The sequence below is a fragment of the Pholcus phalangioides genome, unplaced genomic scaffold (assembly GCF_987345545.1).
Source record: "Pholcus phalangioides strain wild (caught in Gottingen) unplaced genomic scaffold, Ppha-v1.0 ptg000013l_1, whole genome shotgun sequence".
Lineage (NCBI taxonomy): Eukaryota > Metazoa > Arthropoda > Arachnida > Araneae > Pholcidae > Pholcus > Pholcus phalangioides.
Window position 1 is genome coordinate 7,622,537 of NW_028301606.1, and position 26,811 is coordinate 7,649,347.

A 26,811-nucleotide genomic window follows, 5' to 3' on the forward strand; every position below is an offset into this window, starting at 1 on the left:
GAGTTAGTTTGCCCCCGGGAAATTTCAAATTCTATTCCATTTATTCACAACTCTATTAGAGAAAAATTCCCTGTGATATACCACAACCATAATAAACATTGTCCCTTATCAATCGATACTGGTGCACTCTTATCGAGCAGTCAACAGGGGACTAGAATTCATGGATTCACCCAAGAATTCATGGATTTCTGAATATTATTTATGAAATATTAGTTTTTTTTCATTACATAGCATAGGCATAGATAGACTTAAAAGTTGGGCGGGGGGTCACGGTCATTATTGCTAGGGGCATGATGATGTCAATTCATATATACATTTATATATTAGATCAGTCGACCCTACCTTTGACGCGCCCGCATATCTCCGCCCATGGTACATAGATGAATAAAATTAAATAAATAAGAAGTATAAAAAATATAGTAATTTTAAAACTTGATCTGAAAAAAAATTGATCTCAGTGGTATGTTTGGCTCTTCAACTTGTACCTAATAAGTAATTCTACCTTTAAAATTTATTAAACTGGCATTCTTTCCACTTAATAATATGTATATAAAGTTAAATCACACGGATTACCAGATCTTCATTTTTGTGGCAGGTGAAATAAGGCAAAGAAAAATGCTGATAAGATTTGTTCATACAAAAATTTTCTTCCTTGTAATCTTCATCTCCACAAATAACCAGTCTTTCGATGAATCTTGTATTGACAAGTGGAGAGGACGTTTCTATATGCAAGATTTGTTCCGTTTGGGTTGTGTTAATGAAACAGTTGATTTCAACTCTCATTATGTTAGAATTGGTGGATATTATTTTCAGTCAAGCGAATTCATTTCAGACAGCTTCTTTGACAGGGTGTCTGTCTACAATCACAGGAAAGTCACGAAGTTCTAAAAAAGTCACAATTTGAGTGAAGGTCACTGATTTTTTTTATTCTCCAGAGGTGGTTTTTTTTTGGTACTTTTTTCTTTAAAATCTATGTTCTGGAGAAGCTGTAGCATTCAATATTTTCTCTCTCTCTCAGGTTTCTTTTGCACTTTTTTTTTTTTTTGTTTTTTGTTTTTTGCTCTGGAGGGATGGATGGGTGTGTGAGTAGCAACAGAAAAGAAGGATGTCAATGCGTAGTCACTTTACATGGAGGCAGACATTATATGGGATGGGGTAAAAAAGGTATTTAGCTTGTGTGCATGAACAAAAAAAAAGATTTTTCTTTCTTTGCTTGTTGGGACCTTTCAACATCTGTGAATATTCCTTTAAGCAGTGTTCTCAGGATTGCATGATTATTCCTGGGGGGGGGGGGTGACTGGCAGAACAGTTGAGAGTCTTCAGGAACAATATTGGTTTTCCTTAGAAAGTACATGACCTACCCCCATGTCCTTCGCCGTTAATTGTGTTGTGACACAACATTTAGGCAGAATTTAAAGGAATGCCACAGTGTTTCTAAAAGTGTGCGTGGTGGCGAGCTGAAAATTTGTGCACCTATTTATGCTTTGAAATGGTTCTTTTATATGGGAAAATATATATCTGCCAAACTTTTTGGGGAGCCGCCGATGAACCATGAATTACACAAGGGAGGCAGCTGGCAAAAGAGAACCATTGGAATATTGTGACTATCTTGTGAGCTTAGACCGACGCAAAGCATGATGATAGAGCAAATAACAAGTGAATATGTGAAATTCGTCCTTCAAAAGAACCCCCTAGGTTAGTCTAGTCTGGACTGTTGTGGAAAAATGAACATCATGAAGGCCCCAGTCTAGTGCAGTGTTTCTCAGCCGCTGGGCCCTGACATCGGTCAAATTGGGCTGTGAGTGGTTTATTATTTCATTTTTACTTATTTATTTCCTATTAATGGTGTGTATAGCTGGGCCTTCAAAACAAGAAAAAGAAATTGACAATGCCACAAGATTCCACAGGTTGAGAACTGCATCCTGCAGTAGGCCCTAAGCTGATCTTCAGTCGTGAAATTTTTCGTGCTCCTCCATTGTGAATTGAGTGTGGGGGGGGGGGGAATTGTGAATTATTCAGGTTCCTGGGTTGAAATCCTGTCAGCCCCCCTACTGTGCTTCCCTTCGCTGGTGAATGTGGCATTGACTGTCAGAATTGGAAAGGCTCTCATTCCTGCACATTCTATTTAGACAGCGTTTTATTCTGATGTGTGTTGATTCTGATGGCAAACTGCTGATTTCACACTTACGCCTATCGTGGCGTTGAACTGATCCAACAAACTGCTCTCTCAATTACTTACTTCTCGATTTGTTCAACCTTGTTTGGATCTTTTGCTCTGTTTTGACCCTACTATTCCTATGCATCGCTGCGCAACTCAACTGTTGTGCACACGGCTTAATATTATCGATCAATAATGCGTTTAGTAGTTTTGCATTCACAGGATGCGTTTTGAACTTGCACAGGCACGCTGTTGGAGTTTGTTTTGGAAAGTTTCGTCGTAGATACTCCTATATGACATAAACATGGGGATATAGGGTTGCAGAATGTCTACATACGATTTGCAAGGGCATATGCTGTGATCGATTGCATTGGATATTCATGGTCTACTGAGGGCTTAGGTGACATCGCAAAATTGGTTGGAGACATGGGGGGGGGGAGGACGTTAGGGACAAACCCGCTATAGTTAAAAAAAATTATTGGCATAGGCAGAAGAGCATGTCTTCCTCTCCTCATTTGAGAAACAGCCTGTAGCCTCATATGCTCTCGTGGGGGCGGCTTATGTAGCTTGAGTCCTTAGGGTCCAGTTCCTATGGGGTGTTGTATTTAAAGCTTTAAATTTATAAGTTTTGAAAAATTTTAAAAATTGATTTTTTTTTTATCATGGTTGGATGGGTTCTCCCAATGGTGGTGAAGCTCAATATTCAGCACTGAGAGGCTTCATGCCAATGTTGCTATGTATTTATGTGTGTATATGCATTGACATCATCATGCTCTGCGTAAAGTTCCGAAGGATTAAAATTATTGATTTCTTATCAAGTGTTTTTATTTTGTAAATTCACTCGCTTTTCCCTTTCACTTAAACCCCCTATTTTATTAACCCCAAACCCCCCTCAGGTAGTCGCTACTCACAGTTTGAAACCACTAATATAAGAAAAAGTCCAGCATGGTTCATTCTGTCGAATGAGGAAATGTCACAGAAAAGTCACCAAATTTTGCTTTTGATATTTGGTAGTCACCCTGTTTGAGTTATAAAATTTTTTCTTTCTCTTCATTTAATATACTGATAATGATTATGTTCTTTCAGTGTATTTTGCCTACCAGTATGGATCCCTAGATAGGTTTTGTTCATTGCTTTTTTTGTATGTGCCTGTATTGAAATTCGAAAAGAAAAATACACCAAGTTCAAATATGACTTTCAATTACTAAAGAAAAGGGATTAATAAATGTACTTAAAGAGGTTCTGACACATATCATTGGGGGGGGGGGGCTAGATTTGGCAAAATCCTCTGTATCCAACATTCAAGGATTCATCACTCTCTCTAATCTTGAATTTATTCATACATTTTTATACTGATCAGTTCTTGTGCAAATTTGGTTCAAGCTTAGTTCTGTAATTCATTTTATATCTTTAATCAGATAAAATGTGATTTTCTATGTCTGTCGGTTAGTGTAAAAACTAATCAAATTGGTTTTTGATTTTTAAAAAAATTGACATGTACATATTACAAAATATGAAGTAATATTTTTATTTTGTGTAGTGTTCCAGAATGATAGTGAAATATTTCCAAGAAAAAGAAATGAGAGTAGAAAAAGCAGAAAAAGAAGTGCATATGCGAGTACGACGCATAGCATCAGCTATGGCAAAAGAAATAAGAAGTTTTTGGACAAACATTGAAAAAGTATGTTTTTTAAGTGCCCTCTTATTTTTGAATTTCATTTCAGATAATAATCTTAGTGCTAGAAATTAATGAAATATTATAAATTTTAGATAAAGAAAATTTTATTTGAGTTCAATTTAGTTTTTAATATCGCATGAATATTTGTAGACCGATGGGAATCGATGAGATGTGATATTTTTTGTACTCAGAAATAAGAGGGAAAGAATTGTAGAAAAATGTGAGGGAAAATGAAAATGATGTATGTTTCTATAAAAACTTGAATTTGTAACATGTTGAGCAATGAATGTAGAAAAGAACCTCTAAATTGTCACATCAACTGCTGTAAAATTTCAAATAGATATGTCTTTTGGGTGCAGTAACCCAGGTAGATAAGATACTTGCCTGAAGTACCAAAGGATGTTTATAGAGGTGTCGCGAGTTCGATACCCGGTTCGTCCTTGTCAGAAATTGCGATATGACCACAAAAAAGATTGCTACGACAGGGAGTCACTCTTCTAGGGTTTAGTGTACGAACCTCTCGATGAGTATTAAAAAAAGGGGGGTACTGTTCGGATTCGGCAATAAATTGTGAGTCCCAGTCTAATTAGTCTCGTGTGCAGAAAATAACATTGATGTGACAAAAATGATCAAATGATATTTCTTTTATCAAATTAGACCAAAAGTATATGATGACAAAATTTGTATTTATATGAGTGTAAAAACAAAATCACAAAAAAAAATAATTTTTTTTTGAAGCCCTAATTTAAAAGCCTCCGTATACATACTAATTTTATCGCAAGATATTGCTAGTTCATCAAATTGGCAAAATGCTTGTAATCCAAAATTTTACTGTAATTGAACTCAATTAGGTGAAATTAATGGGAATGTAGTTATGTAGAATATCTCCCGATTCATTAAATTCAAAAATGACATTCAATTGCAATTTTATCAAATTAATTATGGTTATAATATAATTTTTCTTGACAAGTTTTTTCTCTTTTTTTCAAGTTGGTAGAATACAAACAACAAACATGGCTTGATGCAAAAAAGAAAAAAGTGCTTGATTCCCATCTGAATTTTATTGTCGATCAGACAGAGAAATATTCTTCATGGTTAACTCAGGGACTCAATAGAACAATCATGGAGAGCAATGGTACTAGTAGAGCTTCATCTCCAGCTACAGAAACTAAAATTTCTATCTCAAAAAGATCTTATGACGATGGTGAGTATTTACTTGGTTATCTTTTTCTTATTTTATTAACACTAGAATGACAGGAATTTTAACTACCTAGAATGTAACCTACCAAAAGTGACTGACCACAGTACAAAAAATGTAACAATTATTTTTCTTTTACCATTTATTTTTACAATTTACCCTTGTTCATATATATCAATTTTTTTGTGGATTTTGGACGACTTGTTTTGACAAAGTGTTTTAATTGTTTTTTAAGTGTTTTTGAAAATCTTGTGTTTTATCATAAAATGAGTTTTGATTTTGCTTCTTTGAGCTCTTGTAATTAGTTGCTTCATTTTCACTTGACAGTCCACTGACAAGGTATGAAGTATAATACAGTTGATATGCGGAAGAGGTAGCAGCATATGCACTATAAAAAAAAATCATAAATAGCTGTAAACTTTTAAAGAGGAAAATACAGTAAACATTAAAGAGTATATACAGGATACATAGTATTTATTTTAATGGCAAACTGTTGATTCTAGAGGCAATACGAATAAACCATTTTACCTATATTAACACTGTTTTTTCTCAATTTTCCTCCATTTTTGAAATTCAAATGTTTCAGTGAATATTGCACTTGAAAACTGGGAATTGTTTTGTGTTGGCATCAGGCGAGACAGGGCGACAACTTTGTAATTGGGTTCTTGAGTGCAGTGTGTACTATAAAAAGTTAACATTTTTATTTTAATAACTACAACCCCTTTGCAAAATAAATGTTATATCTGACTACTACATGTTATTTGAATATTTTTTCTAATTGGAATTATGCATGTGGGATCAACAGTTCGCCAGTGAAATACTGTATGCCCCGTTACCTATATGCATCCTTTACTCATCAGAGATGCCATTGATGCGTTATAACATGTCAAATACCCAGAATTTCGGAAAAGGATGTGCAAAAATTTTGTTCACACACTTTTTTAGTTCTAAGAAAGAAAAAGGTAGAGAGAAAAAAAAAAAACCAACAACCAATCCCTCCCTGACTTTTCTTTCCATATATATCATGATCGCGCGACCTTGAAAAGCTGGTTTTACTACTTTGTAGACTTGTATTGATATACAGGCAGGTTGTTGAAAAATAAGATGAGAGATATTTGGTTGCTTCCCTGAATGATGGGCCGTGTACAGAAGTTTCAAAGTTCTGATTTTTTATTACCCTGCAGATTTTCTCCCTTCCAGTTATATATGGGAAATTACGTTACTTTCGTGGCTATCGGCAGGTATTGGAAGACCACATCTATACGGCGTAAATTTGTCTTGTTCCTACAATGTTGTGAATGCGTTTTTTTTAAAATCGTAGAGGATTGGAACGCCCATTCAAATTGTACATGGTTCGTTCGGTCCTTGAAAACCTTGAAAAGCCCTTCAAAAAAAAAACTTCATTTTCAAGGCCTAGAAAATCCATGAGAGTCCTTGAAAAATTTGTGCTTTCCGAAATAGTTTTTGCCACTTTTTTTTTTACTCCGTAAGGCACGTCCTTAAAAAAGTGCAAAGCGCAGGGAAAAGGCCTTAGCAGCCAATAACGCTGGATAATTGGATTTAAAGCAAGTTTTTCCCCATTATTCTTAAGCCGGGTTTTCGTAGGAACAGGTTTTCTGTGCCGCGTGCAAAGTGAATCGCCCAGCGTGACATGCCGTCCACTCACCAATAATAAGAAAACAAGTTCGACTGTTTTCCTAGAGAGCGCAACAAGCCTCACAGCAGTGTTTTACGTCGGGCGTGATTGGCCGACTGCTTCTGGAGGAGTCAAATGCGTTGTGCGCCACTCGTTTTACCGATCTTCTCTGCATTGTTTTCTTTCACTTCCCTTCATCGAACTCTATGCTTCCCTTCAAACCGGAGCATGCAGATGACAGAGTAGCTGATGCGAGGGCCGTGAGCTGATGCGCCACGGTAGGAATACACAAACACTAGTGTAATTATGTAACACGTTTCCGTCGACGCGAAATGATCCAGTTTGGTTCATACTGCTCCAAAAACCTATATTGGAATGTTTTTTCCCTTTTTTGCACGTGGAACCGCTCGGCCTCACGCAGTATGTAAATCGCTGGCGGCATGCTCTCACCCTTACGGGAGCTCGGCTTTATAGTGTAGGCTGTAGTTTTTTTCCGCGTGTATATATCGAGATTGTTTTTTTTTCTCCCTGAGATTGCTGGTTGTTATTTGTCGGCCGTTTTATTTATTTATTTTTTATGGTCGTAAATGATCTTTTTTTTTTCCCTTGCAACTTTTATGGAATAAAAGCTAGAGTTCTCAAAATGAACTTCCGATCATTGTTTTTTTTCTTCAGCTAGGTCGGCACGCTCTGGCCCCCAACAACCGATACCTCCTTCTAGAGTAGAAGTCCTTCTGCTCTAGAAGGTATTGCAACAACCCACTTCTAGGAAAACCCGGCTTTATGGTAGCATGTATCCTGTGATCGTATGTAGATGTATTTGGAGTCGTTGGAAGTCATTAAACTTTTGTACTAGGTATTTTTTCTGGAGGACTTGAGAAATCAATATCTTGACAAAAAAGTGTCCATAATTTTTGCCGAAATAATTTCAGCCTTTCGGTCCGTAAGTGAGCGAAGCTACCTCTGATCACTGTCAACCATAGGCGGAGATTTACTTGGAAGTCTTGGGGGGGGGGCACGATGATGATGGCAATTCATATATGCATATATACATTAGATCAGTCAACTTCACATTTCACGTTGCCCCCCCCCCTTCCCCGTATCTCCGGCCAAGCTGTCAACAAAATATTTATTTAGGAGTGATGTGAAGCACTTGTACAAGGTTCTTTAAAAAAAGAAAAAAAATGAGTAGCAAGTGTGTGTACTTTTAATTACTTGTGGCTGAAAAATCCCTTCTATCAAGATTGGTTGCTGAGTGTGCCGGACAAAAATGCCGCCAAATGAAAGCTGTGCTTCAATGGGTGAATCGGTGCTGAAATCCACTGAGTTTATATTACTGGAGAAAGTATGACGCAGGGCCATAACTAGGATTTTTGTATTGTCTTGCCGCCCCCCACCAATTCGGAATTCGATAATTTTATAACGGTGTCCACCTAAAAATTGCCACCCGAGGCAGTTGCCCCCCCCCCCCCCCGCGTTCTAGTACCGGCGCTGGTATGGCGTCAGTGGTCTACATCATTACTTGGACGATCACGTGACGCGTTGAATGTCGGCGCATCTCCGTTATTTTGTAATGGCGTGCATAGTTGTTTAATGGAGTTTAAAACAATAAATGAAAGAAATAATTTCAGTATCAATGATGAGTTTCCAAAATTGATGAGAGATAATTCCAAAATTCAAAATTCATGAAAGACAATTTCAGCATTGATGAAAGACAATTTCAGCATTGATGAAAGACAATTTCAGCATTGATGAAAGACAATTTCAGCATTGATGAAAGACAATTTCAGCATTGATGAAAGAGAATTCCAGAATTAATGAAAGCAATTATTCCAAAATGTAATGAAACAAATTATTCCAAAAGTAAGGAAACAAATTATTCCAGAATTGATGAAAGAAATTATTTCAGCATTAACAAAAGAAATTTTTTCAGCATTAATGAAATAAATGATTTAATCTTTTTCTATCTTTAGAAGAGTTCTTTTTTTTAGTCTTTGAAAGAAAATTTATTGCAATATTTAGAGACGTTTCAATGAGGAAATTGACTGGCACGAACTGTGTTATTCAATGTGTACGGATGATGTGAAATAAAGTAGATAGAAATGTAATCTCTGAACGTTTTAATCAAAATTAAATATGTGCCTATTCATGTGAAAAATATGAGTTTGTAAATAAGTCCTTGAATTTTTAAGTTTTACCTTGAAAAGTGCTTGAATAGTCCTTGAATTTTTTTTTCGTTGGAAGAGTACGAACCATGTTGTAAAACCTTCCCGATATCGTGGAAAAAAACAATCTGTAAAAACACGACCTTGAATATACAGTTTTGTCATCTAGCTGCTATGCAGTAGTCACCGTTTTGTATTGTTAAAATCATGGGTGTGTAAGCAGAATCTGCTTTTGGAGGGGCACAAGGATCTAATTCTTCACAGATAGTGTAAAAGAAATAATTTTATTCCAATATTTTTTTATTCTCTACAAAAATATTTTTAATTTTTGATTTCCGGGTGGGGGGGGGGGAAAGGAAGAGGCCCCTTATAACCTCCCCCAAATTTTGCTTTTGGCAAAAATCCGTGTTTGGAACTTGCGATTGTGCAATGGTAATCAGCTAAAAACGTGATTTTCTAAAGATTTAAAATTTTGAGTTGGCTATTCCTTTGAAATAAATTTCTGGTTGCTACGGCGATCACACAGACCTACAACACAAATATGCATACATTGAACTTCAAATACACGCATTACCAGTTTGGAGGATAGATGCAGGGCCGCAGCTGGGAGGGGAGGGACAGGTGGGCCTCGTGTCCTGGGCTCTGGACTAGAAGGGGGGGGGGCACCAAATTCATCCTTTATAACTGCTTCTACATTATATGGGTGTGCCAAAATGTGTACTTGCGCTGTTTGAGAAAGTATCTAGTTGCGGCGCTAGATAGATGGCACCCCACCTACTGAACACAAAACACACCAAATGCTGGGCACACACACAAATATACTTAAAGTTTCTCCAACACAAATCTGATGCAGCTTCCATATTCAGGTGTGAAAATATGTGGCAGTTAAATGGCAACAGATCAGAATGATGGACCATCAGGGAAGGAAAATAAAATCATTTTACCAGGAAAACCAAAGTGTGGATAGGGAATGAGAAGATTAGTGTCTGAGAGAGAGAATCTTATTTGGTTTAAATTTGATCAGAAGATACTGAAAATGCTAAGATATTTTAACAAAATGTAAAATCAATCAGAAGGGAATTTATACATTGATTATTAGTAAATATATTAATGTGTGCCTTCAACTGTTAATTAAAGTGGATCCTGCGTATAACGTTTTTCAAAAATTGTCATAAAAAACATTGTGAATAGGAAAACACTTTAAACAGGAAATCTCTCTGAGAATTACTTATTCTTAGGACCACGTAAATAAGTTCTACTAAGTGGAAAAACATACTAAACAGGAGAAACATTATAAGCGGGATCAACTGTATATTTGTTTTAAATTTATTACATGTGCAGAATTCCATAGGTTAAATTCTCAGTGCTAATGAGCTTCTTTGCAAGTGTTTCCTACTAGTAGACAATGAAAGTAAATGAACTTTTGGATAGAACATGTTTTTAGAAATGAATTACTTGATTCACAGATACCTTCTTTTCTTACCCAGAACATGACCCACCGCTCAGTCTCAATGAAGAAATATAAGCAGGTGATCAAAGACCTGGGGCATGTTGGAAGAAAATTCATAGGGATACCAGTGAATTATGGGGGGGGGGGCATAATTTTTTTCAAGATAAATTTTTTTTTTTCAGAGGGACCCATTTTCACTCAAAAAGGACCCAGATTTTGCAAATAACATGGGTCCCGGGACTCAGGTAAATTAAAGTCCATTGGCATCTCTGTTACATAATACAAATACAAGTCCACAGTAGACTAAATGTCTAACGAGGTGGCTGAGAAAAGGATGTTCATCACAAATATGGATCTCATATGCAGGGTGTTCTGTTAATGGGCCGACAAACTCAGAGGGTTGTTAGTAGGCATTGAAAAAATAATTGCAATGGAACATGGTGTTCCAAACCATGTTGAGAGGGGGAAAATAAAAAAAAGCGCATGCAGGCTCTGAGTCCAGAGGAGGCGAAAGATGAACAATAGGTCCATAACTTCAAAATACCATCTTTAGTGAAAAAGACTGGGTTTGAGTTACAGACAGAATCGACGAATGAGCATTGTGGCAGAGTGGGATAAAAAAACTGAGAGAAAGAGAGAGAAAACTAAGCAGAAAGCCAAATTGAATTCCGTAGCAATATCTGAAGGAAAAAAGCCATCTTTATTTGATATTTTGAGAGAAGTGGGGCCAACTGATTCCAATTTGGTATGATTTGTTTTTAGGTATGATTTGTTTTTAGGTAATTTGGTGAAAAATGGGATAGGTACTTGGACTTTTGGGTGGAGATGAGGTTCTTGAGACTCAGAGTGGAAGTAGAAATTGAGGATTTGAGTGCAATGGATTTGTTGGATTTATATTTGGAGGCGGCATGATGGATTTTCCTTTTTAGGTGAATGATGTCTCTTAATCCAAGGACTGTTAAGAAACTTAGCTGAAACTATTTTTGTTGGGACTGTAGCTATGCATTTGTGAGAAATAAGTTTGAAAGTTGTCCATAGGATACGTATATCATTGGAAGGGATATTGATAGAAAATCATTGTAATCGGAATGAATAATAGATTGTATTAAATGGTAATTGGCTTTGTTAAAATTACATTCGAAAGCTAGTTTGTGGGAAGGGATAGAGTTTTGAAGAGAGAAATCAATGAATGGGATATTGTGATGAGAACGACGTTCAAAAGGTGTGGGTATCAAGAATTTGGATTCAGTTAGAGGTTGCGATAAGATTGAGGTGGAGCTAAAGTGAATAGTAGTTCTTGTTGGTACTATAATGGTTTGAACCAGATTAAGCTTATAGTCTCTTGATTCGGTGGTTGCCAGACAGTGATTTCGTATTTTTCCAGTTGATTCCTGGGAGGTTCCAGTCTCCAGAGATAAGAAGGGGGATGTGTATTAAACTTTCAAGGATTGATTCAAGTAGAACAAATAAGTGAAAATCAGAAGCTGGCGATAAGTAGAAAATAAGGCCAGTGGGAAACAGTTAGGTTGGTGCCATTCAGCTCTAACGATTTCTAGTTCAGAATTTAAAGGGATTTCAGTAAGGGGAATAGAATTATTGAAGATTACCATGACACTCCCTTTCCGAGAGTTTCCTTTTTTAGAAAGCATTGAAATCAGCTACTTTTTTGGATTCCATTATATAGAGTTGTGATGTTTCAGCTTGAGCATGAGTTTGAAGGTTACTATTTGGTCCGAGCTTGATAGGCGGACAACACCATTGCGCACCTGGATGAATACAAAATGTTTGGTTAACTTGAAGCCGTCAAGAAAACACAGCACGCGGATTGTGTGGGAACTATGGATACCGAGATTTTTTGACATTTTAAAATATTTCGCAACATTTTTTTGCATGCTTAAAAGTCACTACTCAATACCAGGAGGGGGGGGGATAAGCAGTGTATAGTACTCAGAGTTTTAGACTAGGGGGCAAATCCACACTTTAACTACACTGTTGCACCCCAAAATTCGGGGTTGCCACGGCTGACTAAGTGTCTCAACTTTGCATACTTGTTTGAGGAATAAAAAATACTCTGCAGTTCTATCCATATCTCAATTCAACTCTTCAAATTGTGTTCGCCTGTTCAATTCACAAGTTATAGTCTGGCTACGAGAATGAATATGAAATCAAGATTGCTGTGTAGAAAAAAAACCTTGAAGCTCAACCTGTTTGAATGAAGTTGATAAAACAGATAGGACCTTAAGACGTATAGAAACAAGGTTCTAGTCTGCCACTTCAGTCTATTCTTAGAGTCCAAATATTTTAGATTTAAGAATCGCTCTGAATCTGTAGTTCTTTAGGTATGCTAGATAATCAAAAATTTTCATCTCAAAATTCATCTGTTCAATGTGTAAGAATACTATCATTCATGGTTTTGTATAAAAGAGAGAATATTTGCTGTCCTGATCAAATATAAATCTTGATGGTTTTTTTTAAAATTAGTATTGTAGTATTACATGCAGCTTTTGGGAGAAATAATACTGATGAATCTGATTTTTTAGAAAATATTTGGTTATTTTATGGTTTGGGAAAAAATTATCTGATAGTGAAATCTTTCAGTCCAATATTGTAGGAAACCTGTAAAAACCTCCAATATTGTAGAAAATCTCTCTTATCCAGAAAAACAAATTATTTTTTACATGTGCACATTGAACGTTATGTGTAAGCTGGTTGGGTGTATGTGAGATCAGTGACCAAGGGTAAAGTGCAAATAATTTGTGAAGTAATTAATTTGATTTATGTTAAATTATGTGTAAAAAAATTCCTTTTTACTTATAAATTTTTAGCTGTTTATCAGTTTCGAAGTCTTTATTTCAGCTTTTTTTAAAGCTTACTAGAATATTTACTCATATTCTGAATATTCTCTATCTATCCAAAATGGGCTTAACCCTTCGACCGTTACGCATATTCAAAGAAAATCTTCTGAATCGGGCACACGATTTTACCAAAATCCTTTGAAAAACGGCAGGGTCTCTTGAGGTAAGACGATGCCTTCCCCCAGTTGTCAACAGTAGGGTGCCGGATTTTCACTGATAGGATTCCTCCCACCGCAACAATAAAGCCAGAGGTATGAATAGGTCTTTTGTAAGTTGACGATAATAGCCTTACTGAGTGTAAAAAGTCCATGAAATTGAGGGAATAAGTTTTCCGTCAGTGAAAATTCTTCTTTCCATCTGTTTCTTTGACTTCACACAAAATGATTCCCATTTATAGTGATTATAAAAATTACAGCAATATCAAAATCTGCTATACTTGGATATTCACATACATTCGATTAAAAATAATTAAATGACGTATCACTATGGATACATCTGATACGAATTCGTATACAAAAAAGTATAAAGAATAACTATAATTTTCCGTAATAGAGAGGTGTCACATTTAAATTTTAGTCAATTTTTAGCTCCAATCAGCGGCCAATTCTAGGTCTCACGGCCTATTTGACAATTTTTTTAAGTACTATAGCTTCGATGATTCTAATGAACTTTTATGAAAATTTTTACACCCCAGAATATGGATTAGTGTCCAACCTTGGGGTCCCTTATGATTCTCAACATTTTTTTCCATGCCGTAAATTCACTTTGAAAGGGGCCCCGAGCGCAGGGCATGATGTCTTGAACCACGAGCCCAACCAGTCACGGCCCAGAGGCCTGGAGTGCAGACGGGAGGGGGGCAAAAATAAAATAAGGTTAAAGTTTTCGAAAGTAAACACGTAGACGGCCCACGATGCCCTTAAGGCGATCGCGCCTAGGGCCCTGCTTCAGGATTGGGGGGGGGGTGCATTCAGAAGTTAAATTGATTCTTCATAATTGAGTATTATTCAATTTTTCTATCTCAGTAGGCTGATACGAAGCTTTTGTGTGTCGGTTGCGGTGTTTATACGAAAACTTTTTTTTCTTTCTGGTCATCTTTCTAGAGAATTGAATATTTACAAGAAATTACAATACATTTTACTGAAGTTTAAATCAAGATTATAATATATAGTAAATGATTCTTTTTCCCATTCAAATCATTATTTTCGATAATGAAATGAAACATATATATATTTTTCATTTGTATGGAAAAATTCAAATCCATAAACAGAAACAAAAAAATCAATATTATATATGATATGGAAAGGCCTTTGTGGCAGTGCTCCTCAAAGTGTGTGTCGCGACAAGATGGAAGTATCGATAAATATCACCCTATTAATGCTTCGAAGTGATTCTGTTATGAATGCACATTACCTACTAAAATATCCCGGGGTGCCACCGATGAACCATGAGTGGGGCAAGGGAATTGCGAGTGACAAAAAAAATGTTCATTACTAATTTAGTTGATACAGTACTTTGATTTTTGAAGAACCACCTCAAAGTGTGTAAATAAGCACACAAATCTATATCTTGAGCTCGCCACTATGCCGCTGTGAGTCGCGATGAACCTTCGGAGAATGCTATATGAGTACGCATCCATTGTTTGTGTGTGTGGGATTAGGGGTGGGGGAGGTCGTGCCCACGAGAGGTAGTCATCTCGCTTATCTGCCCTGACAACGAATTGTTCGTCCAGGCATACATTCGTTAGCCATCGAAAAAAAATTGTGACTCAGTGAAAACGTTCTAGAAGAAAGACACAAAACACATCTTGATGTATGGGAGCCAACTGAATTAATATTCAATGAATAGAAAGGATTTGGTGGAAAATGAATCAATGAAACGAATCTGATGCTTCCATGCATATTACCGAAATTAACAAAGAAAACCAATATACGTTTCCACCTGTGGAGCAAAATATCTTTAGTACAGAACAATGCTGGGATTACCATTTACCCATTTTTGGTACAAAGTTTAGATACGTGAAGAATTCACGCTAAAAGGCGTGTATGGAAAAAAAAGTGTCGGATTATCTTTGCCATTGTCAAAAGTTACCTGTTATCAGGACTCAAGAATCAAGAGCTCATTCAACCCTCCCAAAGAAGAGGGTGGGTTGGTTATTTTGGGAGTGATGGTTCAATACGGATGAAAGTATTTAGGGGAAGGGGGGACGCGAGCATAGAAATGAGTACGTATTGGTGAATAGTTTGAAAAAAAAGAGGGGGAAGATATTTCTTTTCTTATCAAAAGTAGGTTTGTAAATGAGGACAATACATGTCTATTAGTGAGAATATACAAATACAACACCACAACAGGCAAAATGCCCAGCGAGGTGGCTGAGAAAAAGATGCCCATAACAAATATGGATGTCATCTATTTCAAAAATAAAGCAACCCAATTAAAAATGTATCGTCTCGTTTTTCTCAGTTCGATTTTATACTGTGTTTGCTAAAAGAAAACAAAAATGGCAGATATAATATGTGGCCCGACCAAAAATGAATAAGAAAATAATTTTTCGGACGAACAAAAATTAAATGAAAGAAATAATTTGCAGTTCTGTTGACGGGTAAAATAAGAATAAAAACCAATATAGGGGCAGTAGTATACTCTGTACTGTATTTAAAATTAAATTGAAAATCAAATCGAAAATTACGTATCGACTATATGAATTGGGCAAAATGTTCCATGGATGTTCAAGATCAATTGTGAATGTCGATCTCAACGATTTCCTGTTCCTGACATCAGCACATCAAGCATTGGCCAGGGATTTCCAGCCACTTTGCGAAATAGCCGGTCTAAGCCCGAATCATTTCTGAAATTCAGACGGATTTTGGCCAAAACTCTTGGCCCATTCGCGAATTGGCCGGCCCGTCTCAAATCGGTCGCAATTCGGAATTTGGCAGTAACATGTATATAGGTGTACTGCTTATAGATTCTTTTTCTAAAAATCGAATGTATTCAAACTTTCAATTTTTTTCTCCATCTCTCGGTCATTTTACATGTATACATTATTTTATATGGTAATTTTTTTTAAATACCTAAGAAAGTTATTTTTTACTCTCTCTCTCTAAGGGGCCGTTCAAGTATTACGTAAGCAAATTTTCAGCCATTTTTGACCCCCTACCCCCCTTGTCAGCAAAAGTAAGCAAAACGCTGACCCCCTCCCCCCCCCCCCCCTTGTCAGCAAAATTTTGTCATCAGCTCTGCCCCTCTGAATCCTAACGCATATTTCTGGGATCAGAGACGTACATGGGGGGGGGCATAGGGGGTTTCTCTCGTGCCCCTTTTCCACGATCAAAAATTTATTTTTTTAATGCAAAAAAAAAAAATTTTTTTTTTAATTTAAATTTCGGAAGAAAATACCTTTATATGTTATTATAATCACTTTCTGTTAATTTCAATGTTATTTGAAGGCTATGAACGAAAAATTTATCTTTAATAAATTCATCGTGCCCCGCCCTCTAAGTCATATAATGATAAATCACAAAGTTCCTTGGCCGGTGGACCAAATATAATCCCGGGGGTTACTTGATGCGGTCTGCCCTCTTCAAACCTAATTTTGTAAAAATGAACTAAACGGCACATTTACAGATCGCTTAAGTGTTCCGTGGTACAATTTTCAGAACATTTAAGCAGCCCGTGGCATATTTTCAGAACACTTAAGCGACCCGTGACACATTTAGAGATCCCTTGAGTGACATGTGACGTAGTTCCAGAGCACTTAAGCGGCCCGAACACATTTCCAGAGAACTTAAGCGGCCCGGACACATTTCCAGATCACTTGGATCCGCGAAACATTTAGAGATCACTAAAGTGGCTCTGTAGGGCACTTATCAATAGGAGGGATGTTACTTCAATTGCCCACAAACTATCGAAAGGTTTTTCTCGTTTTTGGGCACCGAGTAAGATGCCATTAAAAATATTTCATATTTTCATAAAGGGTGGTTGATGATGTAAGCATTATCCAAACCCCCCCCCCCCTCTCATCAAAAGTCAGCAAATCGGACCCCCCCCCCCCCATCGATGATGACGTAATACTTGAGCGGCGCCTAATGTACAGTGTTGAAATATTTGATGTATATCAAATATTGCAACTTGTTTCGACACCTCTTATTATTTGGTGCCCTGTGCCATTGCACAGGTCACACTGCCCTAAGACCCGCCATTGGCCTTATACTGTTCTGGTGGCCTCTGTATATCATTCACGGTATTGCATCGTCACCTTTACTTTATTATCACAAAGGAACCGTGAAGCACAAAATATTTAGAATCCTGCTTATTTTATTTGTTTTAATTATATATATAAAATTTTATAGCACACTAGCTACAATACCCGGCGCTGCCCGCGTTTCCTTCAATGATGCTTTTTGGATCATGCAATATCTCCCTCTTTCTTTGAGGGACATGCAAACCGTGTCTAAGTTAACCAATATGGCGACGTGCTGCGCGACTCATGAAAGAAATAAATCTAAATTTAAAGAAACGTAGTAATGAATAGTCCCCTCCCCCCCTTTTTTTCATGGGTGCTAGGTATTTCGATTCCCTCCCCCTGAACTTCAAGTTATCCATCTCTGCCTGTTTCAGCTTCCAAAAATGCTTAATTAAAGCTGTGGAATTTTTTCGATGCACTTTATGGGGCCCATAACTAATTTTAAAAACATCCTAAACTATATGAATTTATGCAAATAAATATCAAAAGACAATACGGAGAACTTAATTTTCATGCTTGAGAAGATATAAATAAAAAGTTGAAATCAATGTTATTACATGGATATCCAACTCAAAAGTAGATCCGGCAAATTATTCATATTTTTAATTTTTTGGGCTTCGTATCTCCAAGTGAATTCCATATTTCAAAAATCGAGAATTCAATTTAATTTTTAAAATTATTGATGTGGCAGGGAACCCCCCACTCCCACTAAATTTCCGTATTTATGCAGTTAAATCGGCAATTTCAATAGTGATTTCTATGAGGATCACCCTTTTCCTGACCCTCAAAGCGATGATGGTGATGATTATGACGTCTATTCAAAAAGCCTCATTACTGAGAGTATTGAAAATGTGACAAACCATTGTAAAGACATAAACACGTCTGAAACGCATCGCTAGGGAACCACGGTAACCAAAGTAAACGTTCGGTAGGGGATTGATGAGGCCCAAAAACCATTGTTGCCGGACAGTTTTTTGCCCATTTGGGGCATTTGCCCTGGTCTGACGAAATTTTAAAGTAGCCTATCGTTCAAGTCGGGTCCCATTTGGTATATATGCAAAATTTGGCGACGATCAATCTAAAATTGTAGATTTGTATAGAGAACATACACACACAGACACACAGAAAATCAATTTTATATATATAGATTAAAATATATTGTAAAATGCGTCTATAATAATAATGAAAGAATGTTTTTACTCTTCGCTGCTGACAACAAACACACGCACCAACTGATAAGAAAATTCCATTTACTTTTCAATACATGTTGTATAGACACTTATGGATAAGTCAATGAATAGAAGAATTCAGTATGTACTTGTGTGGGGGGGGGGGTGTTATTTACAAAGGTTTTTGTGAAAGAGTTTATCTACTACAGAGGTACACACCTATCTGACATTTTCTTTTTCTTTCTCTCTCAATACACGGCTAGTCATATACAAATACGGATGTAAAAAACCTTATCCAATTTAAAAAGAATTCCTATTATTCTTGGAATCCGAAATTTTCTTTCAGCACTGTACATGAAATGTCGTTTTATATACAGTGTTGTGTAATATTAATTAATTGCATCTCAATATTCCTCATTCTCATATTATTTTGCTAAAATTAATGTTACTGTAAATAGAAAAGGTAAATTTTTGTATCAATTTTTACTTCATAAGGCAAATTTTCGGTCTTTCGGGGCATAGCTATTTTTTATAGAGCATTTTTTATCAGTTTTCATGTCCTGAAAATCCTAGCCCTAATTATAAGCATACTTGCCAACTACTACTATGGAATTTACGTAGTTTCTACGGATTTCTACCACAAAATATGAAACTACTGTGGAAATCGTGAAAAATTACGGAAATATGGTTGTTTTTGAAACTTCTTTTGTTCTCCATTATCCTATCGTGTATAAAATGACGTCACACAAAGACTGCACTTCCAAAGAATAAATATCAAATTAATAACAAATCAAAAAGGTGCGGTTTACACTAAGATAACTTATCGTGCAGATGGGTAACTAGGCTGGGGCGACCGGGGCCCTCTTTGAACTTCCTCCTTGAGAGAGAACATACATTACTATTATTATATTTTTTATAACAAGCTGCAACATTCCCCCCCCCCCCGTTATATTTATTACCTCATCATAATATAAATTATAATGCAATTGTAAATCCTATAATTGTTTTGATACAGTAATACCCCAACTTACGCTACCACGAGTTGCGTGATCTTCTATGAAAAGTTGCATGTTCTGATATATTCAAACTTAATCACGGTATTAATGCTGAGATAGTAGAATATGTTAAATAAAAATCAAGGAAGAGTTGTTTTTTTCGATCAGAACACCATATGTAATGAAACTACATAGATTTCTGGGAGGCTACAGTATATAAAGATGAAAAATTTGCAGTGATTTAGAAATTAAATCTCAAGGGTTTTATGATACCAGCCATTTTTCTGTTAAAAAGTCATAATATTCAACACACCCGGTAAAACGGGCGAGGGGGGGGGGTTGAAAAGGGAGACTATTTTTAAGGTTAAAAATTGAAAAAGAAAATATATTTTTTCCCACAACGTAAATGCAAAAAACATTTTGTTTGCTAATTGATCATTATAGTGCACCTCCCGGAAAGAAATGCTAATTACGGACCTGGGGGGAAGATGAAACAAGTAAGGTGTGACGGACCAGAGGTGTGCCAAAATGGATGTTGTTGGGCTGGCCGAATTTATGGCTGCAGCCCTGACTGAATTAACCTACTTATTCAATTTTTGAATGATTCTCGAACTCTCAAGAATCGTTTAAGAAATATTATCAAAGAAGTATTACAAAAAATATTATTACAATTATTCAAGAAATGATAATTTTTAGAGAAAGAAATCTTGATATTTAATTTCTAAAGAAAGTTAATTTTAAAAGTTTAAAATTTTGAACTTGTCAGAACTATTGCTGTATTTAACAAGTGCAATCAATTATATTACGATGTTTCCGAAGTTCTTTGGGAATATTAAGAAAAAGTGTTCTTCACACAAGAAAAAAAAAAAGAGTTTTCTTAAACGCACAGTTATAACCACACACACCCGCACAGAGATTTCGCTATTCAAGTTCTTATGTGTGTTCTCTATTATAGTACATAATACAGAACACACTGTCCTTTATTCATGTCTGCTTGCTGTATTATGTGCCAGTGAAGAGCATCCTACAATGAGATCAGCATTACTGAAAGCAGAGGGAGGAGCTCGTCAAACAGCATGGGTGACAAGTCTCAGACAAAGCAACTAGGGGAAAGCACTGGCCTGACCAGGACGCGTTGACGCGTCCTCGCCCGTTTTCGAGAGAATTTTTTGGTCGCGTCAACGCGTCCTTGCCCGTTTTCGAAGGAATTTTCATGACGCGTCAACACGTCTTCGACGATTGAAGGGTTCCCCCTCCCCCCTATTTTGGTCAAGAGAGGTTGTACTGAAAATCTGTATGCCGTCTAGTTCAAAATAGGTGGTGCCATCTGCATATCTCAAATTTATGATGAAAAAGTGGTTGATCTCCCCCCTCCCCCCCCCCCCCCCCAAAAAAAGGAATTTTTATTATTTTTCAGTATCAAACACGTAATTGGTTGCTTGGTTTTCGTTTTTAAGGGCCTATTTTAATTACAAAAAAAAAAAGAAAGAATAGCAATAGTTGCAGTGTTCGGCTTGTCTGGATTTTTTGTGTGCAAGGTAAAACAATATGATATACATGTCTCCCTTGAATTTAGTTTTTTTGCATTTGTGGCTGTGTGCATGTATAGCTGAGGGGGAGAACATTAGTCATGAGTTTGATGCTTACTAGTCAGGGTTCGCACATCCTTACAAACTCCTTAAAAACTCGTAACTTTTCATTTCCCTCTGGAAGGGTCCTTATAACTCCTTACTTTTTGCAGCCACGCCTGAAAAAGTCATTTTTTTCTCTGAAGGGATGATCTTTCTTAGAATAGGCATTCGATTCCCCATGGTGATGAATAGCATTGCCTAAAAAAATAAGAGGAAGCTTTCCCCCGAATATAAAGAGGAAGAAAAGAGAAGAAAAAAAAACACTCTCTCCCTTTGTAATAGGAAATGTGAAAGCAGGAGATGGGATTGGAATATCCAATGGTTGTGCATACCTGCCAACCGTTACGATTTTGTCGTATTTAGTAAATTAATACGATTATACGCTTTTGCTTCTAAAAATACGATTTTTTACCGAATCGCTAGTTTTGACGTGTTTTCCTGCCTATGTCACAAACTGGTCAGCGTTGGAACTTGATGGTCCGTAGAACGACATCACTCTGCTGAACCAGTAGCCGAAAATTCCCCCATGCCCAGTGGTGAGAAAGTTTTTTTAAGTTTTTACTTATGCGGCAAAACGATGTCTCGAACCTCCTATATTATGCAGTATGCTGAGTGCAGACCTCGCAGCTTTCCTATTTTTCCTACTATTTTCCTACTTTTACTTTTTTTTAACCGCAATTCTCTCCTACTATTCCTATTTTATACCTTCTTCCCATTTGCTTACAGCCAATATCTCACTACGAAAATTCTGAGAAACTGAAAATGTCACTGCTTTCTGCAGTTTTTTTGACGTGTTTTATTTGTTTTATTCACATTACAACTCGCTACTGAAAAAGAAGAAAGGAAAAAATTTCAGTTTCACTGGAGTAAGGGATGACGCCGCCGCGCCTTAAAGTGCTAAAACTGAAGCCGCAATAAGTGGGGAAAGCGAATCTGTTTCGCAGATTGGTTGCCATAAATAAAAAGGCAAAAAAAAAAGAGGAACAGGCTCTATTCACACACAAGAGATTCTATGAGAGACAATGGGTTTATCTCTCCTGGGATCCCGTAACGAGCGTTCATCCCTGAAGCCAAGTTCTCCTAAGAGTAGGCTGTTTGCTCCGCGTGAACCTAACTGGATCATTTCGTGACGGCAGAAATGAGTTACATAATGACATTACACATTTGCGTTTTCCCCGCGTGGTGCACCGGCTCAGGACGGCTATATAGTATATGACCCTGGCGTCATATACTTTATCAGCTGCATGCTCCGGTTTAAAGAGAAGAGACACAACACGAAAATGAAGGGAAGATCGCTGTGAAACGCGCGGCACACGATGCTCAACTCCTCCAGAAGCAGTCTGCCAATCACGCCCGACGTAAAGCGCTGCCGTGAGCCGTATTGCGCTCTGTAGGAAAACAGTCGTACTGCTTTTCATAGTGATGAATAGACTGCATGTCGCGCTGGGTGATTCACGTTGCGCACGGCATAGAAAACCTGCTAGTAAATCCCGGTTTTTAAAAGTGACAGCCCGAGCCACGTCTGGTTTTACAGGAGAGGGGAGGACAAGTCGATCAGCCGCTACAGCTGAACCCACTTTTTTTAACCTTCAGAAAATAACTTTCGGGTATCTTTATGTTAGCAGTCATTCAAGTTATTACGTCAGTATGGATGGGGGATTTTCGATTTGCCGACTTGATGACGTGGAGGGGGGGGGGGTGGATGATTCGTACGTCATCAACCACCCTTTATAAAAAATATGAAATATTCTTAATGGCGTCTTACTCTGTGCGCGAAAAACGAGAAAAATTTTTCACTAGTTTGTGGGCACCTGAACTAACATTCTCTCTATTGAGTCCCGTACAGAGCCACTCTAGTGATCTTCAAATACTTAGCGGATCCAAATGCTCTGGAGCTGTGCCGCGCGTCATATAAGTGATCCGTGATTATGCCGCAGATCACTTAATCTGGGAATGTGCCGCGGGTAACTTGAGTGATGTAGAACCGCACTGGTGGCAGGACCAATGCTCTAAAGCTTTGTCACATGTCACTCAAGGGATCGCTTAATGTGCCACAGATCGTTTAAATGGTCTGGAATTGTGCCGCGAGTCACTTAAGCGATCTGTAAATGTGTCACTTGGTTCATTGTTACAAAAATAGATTTAGGGACAGGCCACATCATAATGCCAGGGCCACATTTGGTCCGCACAGGCCGAATGTTTACCGCGGATCAAGGGTTACCAAGGGCTTAGAGAAGTAGGGTCGCAATGAATTTCTTGAGCAATTTCGGGTTCAAAAAATAAATTTTTGATCATCTGGGGGGGAAGCCCCCAATCCAGATTCAGATTCCACCAATAAGCGTTAGGAGGAAGGGGTCAGAGCGCTGACAGGGGGAGGGTGAGAGTTTTGCTGACTTTTTCTGACAAGAGGGGTGAGTTAAAAATTGCTTATAATTTCCTGACGTAATACTTATTTTAAAGCATACATGTGTTCAACACAAGGCCTAAATGTGGCCTGCCTCAAGTGGCTCGTGGGGAGGGGGGCTTTCTTTCTTTCAAACCAAGCACAACTCAGGTCTATTACCATCTATGGGCAATTTACTATCTAGGAAGTTGTGCTGAAAGTGTGTGCCTAGAGTTGCTGCAATTATAAATAATTTTGTAAGAAAAATCTTTGTCGGCTGTGGTTTTTTGAATAATTGGAGGGGGAATGAATATCACTTTCAGAATTTTTATAATTTATGTGATGCTGTTATGAGTTATATTTTTGATTAATACTTGAAGGTTTTAGAACACTTTAGTGACAACAGAAAGCATGTATGTGGATTGATTAGTTTATGAATTCTTATGATGCTGGATGACATCCATATTTGTTATGGGCAACTTTTTCTCAACCAACTCATTGGGCCTGTTGTGGCGTTGTATTTATATTATATATTATTTATAGTAACAAATCAAAACTTGTAATTTTTGAACCACTTCTACGTCTATATTTTTGAGAAGAGGGAAAGTTTGTTTGCAAATTAAAAATAAATTTGCATATGTGCCCCACCCTTTTTTTTGCTGTAAAACTTGTAAGTTAGGCAGTTTGCCATGACTCCTTAAAAACAGCTTGAAACTCCTTAAAAACTCCTTATTTTTCATTTTGAAAATTTTGTATGAACCCTGCTAGTGCATATCTGAATCTTCCCTAATTAAAGGCACATCAGAAATGGCACCAGGATGACCAGATTGCTACCATAGGAAGTCCACCACACTGAGTGATTAGTGCAACTTCTTCATGAGAGACATGGATGAAATAAAAATTGTAGAACATTATATGGAAACACTAATTATATATCCTGGTCTAATAAGCGCTAATGTACATAAATGACTGTGATATTACATAAATGGTTGAATGACAGTTGGGGTGACTAGTTCAGGATGCATGTAAAGTTTTTACATTAAGTAATAAGAGAAAATTTGCCAATCTTATTTTTTGTGCTGTTCTAAAAAGTTACATGTAGTTTGTGTTGCATTCAAAGTGATTGGTGATTAGCTATGTTACACAACAGAGGTTTTCAAAGTGTGAGATGTGCAAATTTTGGTGGAAGAACAAAAATTTTCAAATTAGCTGTTTCGGTGCTAAGCTTTGGGAGCTGCATGCAGAATTGTTTTTTAACAAAAAATTTGATAGCTGGTGTTCTGCACAGTTATTGTTGTGCACCATTAGGTTTTATCCAGTGAGTTTCTGTGTACTCTTTTTGTTTTCAGACGTTTTATTCACAGAAATCTCTTCTATTTCACATAGATGATTTCCGCCCTGAAGACAGTGATGAAGACAATGAAGAAACAATTGACAAAGAAGGAGCTGTAGAAGATGAAGAAGAAGAAATTAAATTATTGCAAGAGGAGAGCATGCTTCCGCTTGAAGATTTGCTTGAGACTTTACCCAAAGAAATATTGGAGAAACCAGCACCTCTTCTGGACAGCTGTTCAAATGATTCCGAGAGTGAAGAGAGTTCTAGTGACGAAACTGATGAAAGGGTAATGATTTTTAAGATGTTTTTTTTTTCTCAGATTTCCTCCTCCCCCCCCCCCCCCTCTTAGCTTGGTTCAAAATACAGGAATATTTTTATAGTGAGATCCAGGATGTTGTAAAAAATGTCTGTGATGCCACCTTCACCGAACATTTTTTGAGCATTTGATCGCTACAACTACAATCGTTACACTTTGTTGAATTATAGTGTGAAATAATTTCTGTAATTGTGTATGTGTGGAAGCTTTTTGGGGCTACTACTGCCAATATCGACTGCCAGATGAAGTGTGCTGAGTAATGAAAAACTTATATCGTTCTTTCCTTGATAAATTGTCATTGTGGCATCTATGATCCAAACTGCAGTTTCACTATCTTTATTGCGTCAGATAATATTGCTCTTCAATTTCGTCTTACCATCTTTACTAAGCTCATATTTTTTGGCTTTTAGCATTGGAGCCAGCTTCAGTGTAGTGAAAAAAGGTGTCGGTTGAGGCATTTGTGCCCTTGTTCTCAAATGGCTTGATCAGTTGCATCATTATGTGCTCTGAAAGAGATTCGTTGGACGCTGATACTTCCCAAGGTTTGAAAATTCGAGCAAAACATTTGGTTGCAAGCCAAAATTTTATTCTTTTTCCATGACGTCATTTTGCCTACAGAAATTTCAACTACATGTCTTTTTATAGTTAAGATTTTACCCTCTCGAAATCTTTCTTGAGTCCTGTCAGAATTTCAGGTATTCAAGTTTACATAGGAAAAAAAATTATTTAGCTCCACTTGTGTGCCATTCCCTTCATTGAAAAAAAAAAAAATTTGCTTTGACAATGAATTGACTTTAAAAAGACCTTTATTCTTCACTATCTTCATTTATAAATATTTTTAGAAAGGGTAACCACTTCCACAAAAATTCTACACCTCTTTTTTCCTATAGAATATTATGTTGGGTCAAAATGACCCAAACCGCAGTTCTAGGTATAAATGCTTATAGCCCTGGAACACGAAATGTAAAGATAATAAAATTTTCGTGAGTTAATATTCATGTGATATCATGAAAAGTCACGAAATGTTTTTAACATCTGTGCCTAAGTTTTCGAGATAAATGAAAACGAAGTTTGATTTGGGTCAAATTGACCCACTCCGCTGTTCTAGTGTTAAAGTAGTCTATCGTTCACGTCGGGCCTTGTTTGGTATATATGTCAAATTTGGCGACGATCAGTCTAAAGTTGTAGATTTGTATAAAGAACATACAGATAAAGAAATTAATTTTATATAGATTCACACATGTATTATTCAAAAATCAAATGCATTTTCTTTTAACAATTCTAACTCTCTGAGGTAAAGCATTCAGATTGTTTATAATAATACTTGTATATATTTAAAATGTGAAAATCAGGATTTGGATAATGGAATGAAAAAAGAGGATGAAGATGATGAGGAATTTAAAGTTCCTAGCAGTGAAGCTGATGAACCAGATGACGAAGAGACACTATTAGAGCAAGAAGAAAAAGAAAAAGACGTTGATTATTCTTGTGAAATAAAAAAACTCCAAGAAGAAAGTAAGTTATTAAGATATGTGAAGATTGTTCTGAGTTTGCAATTGATCAAAATGTGTTTAATTTTTGGATTTAAAAAAGTTTGT

At 36.8% G+C, this 26,811-nt stretch overlaps 1 protein-coding gene across 4 annotated transcripts in view; it reads left to right on the plus strand.

The window, feature by feature from the left end:
• LOC149078535 (chromatin remodeling protein domino-like) overlaps positions 1–26,811 on the plus strand; it is a 152,094-nt gene that overhangs the window by 22,059 nt on the left and 103,224 nt on the right. For all 4 annotated transcript variants that reach the window (XM_089240641.1, XM_089240643.1, XM_089240644.1 and 1 more), the window contains exons 6-9: positions 3,699–3,839; positions 4,827–5,040; positions 24,948–25,183; positions 26,566–26,728. In XM_089240641.1, coding sequence (XP_089096767.1) covers positions 3,699–3,839; positions 4,827–5,040; positions 24,948–25,183; positions 26,566–26,728 — 754 coding nt within the window. The remainder of the gene's footprint in view (positions 1–3,698; positions 3,840–4,826; positions 5,041–24,947; positions 25,184–26,565; positions 26,729–26,811) is intronic.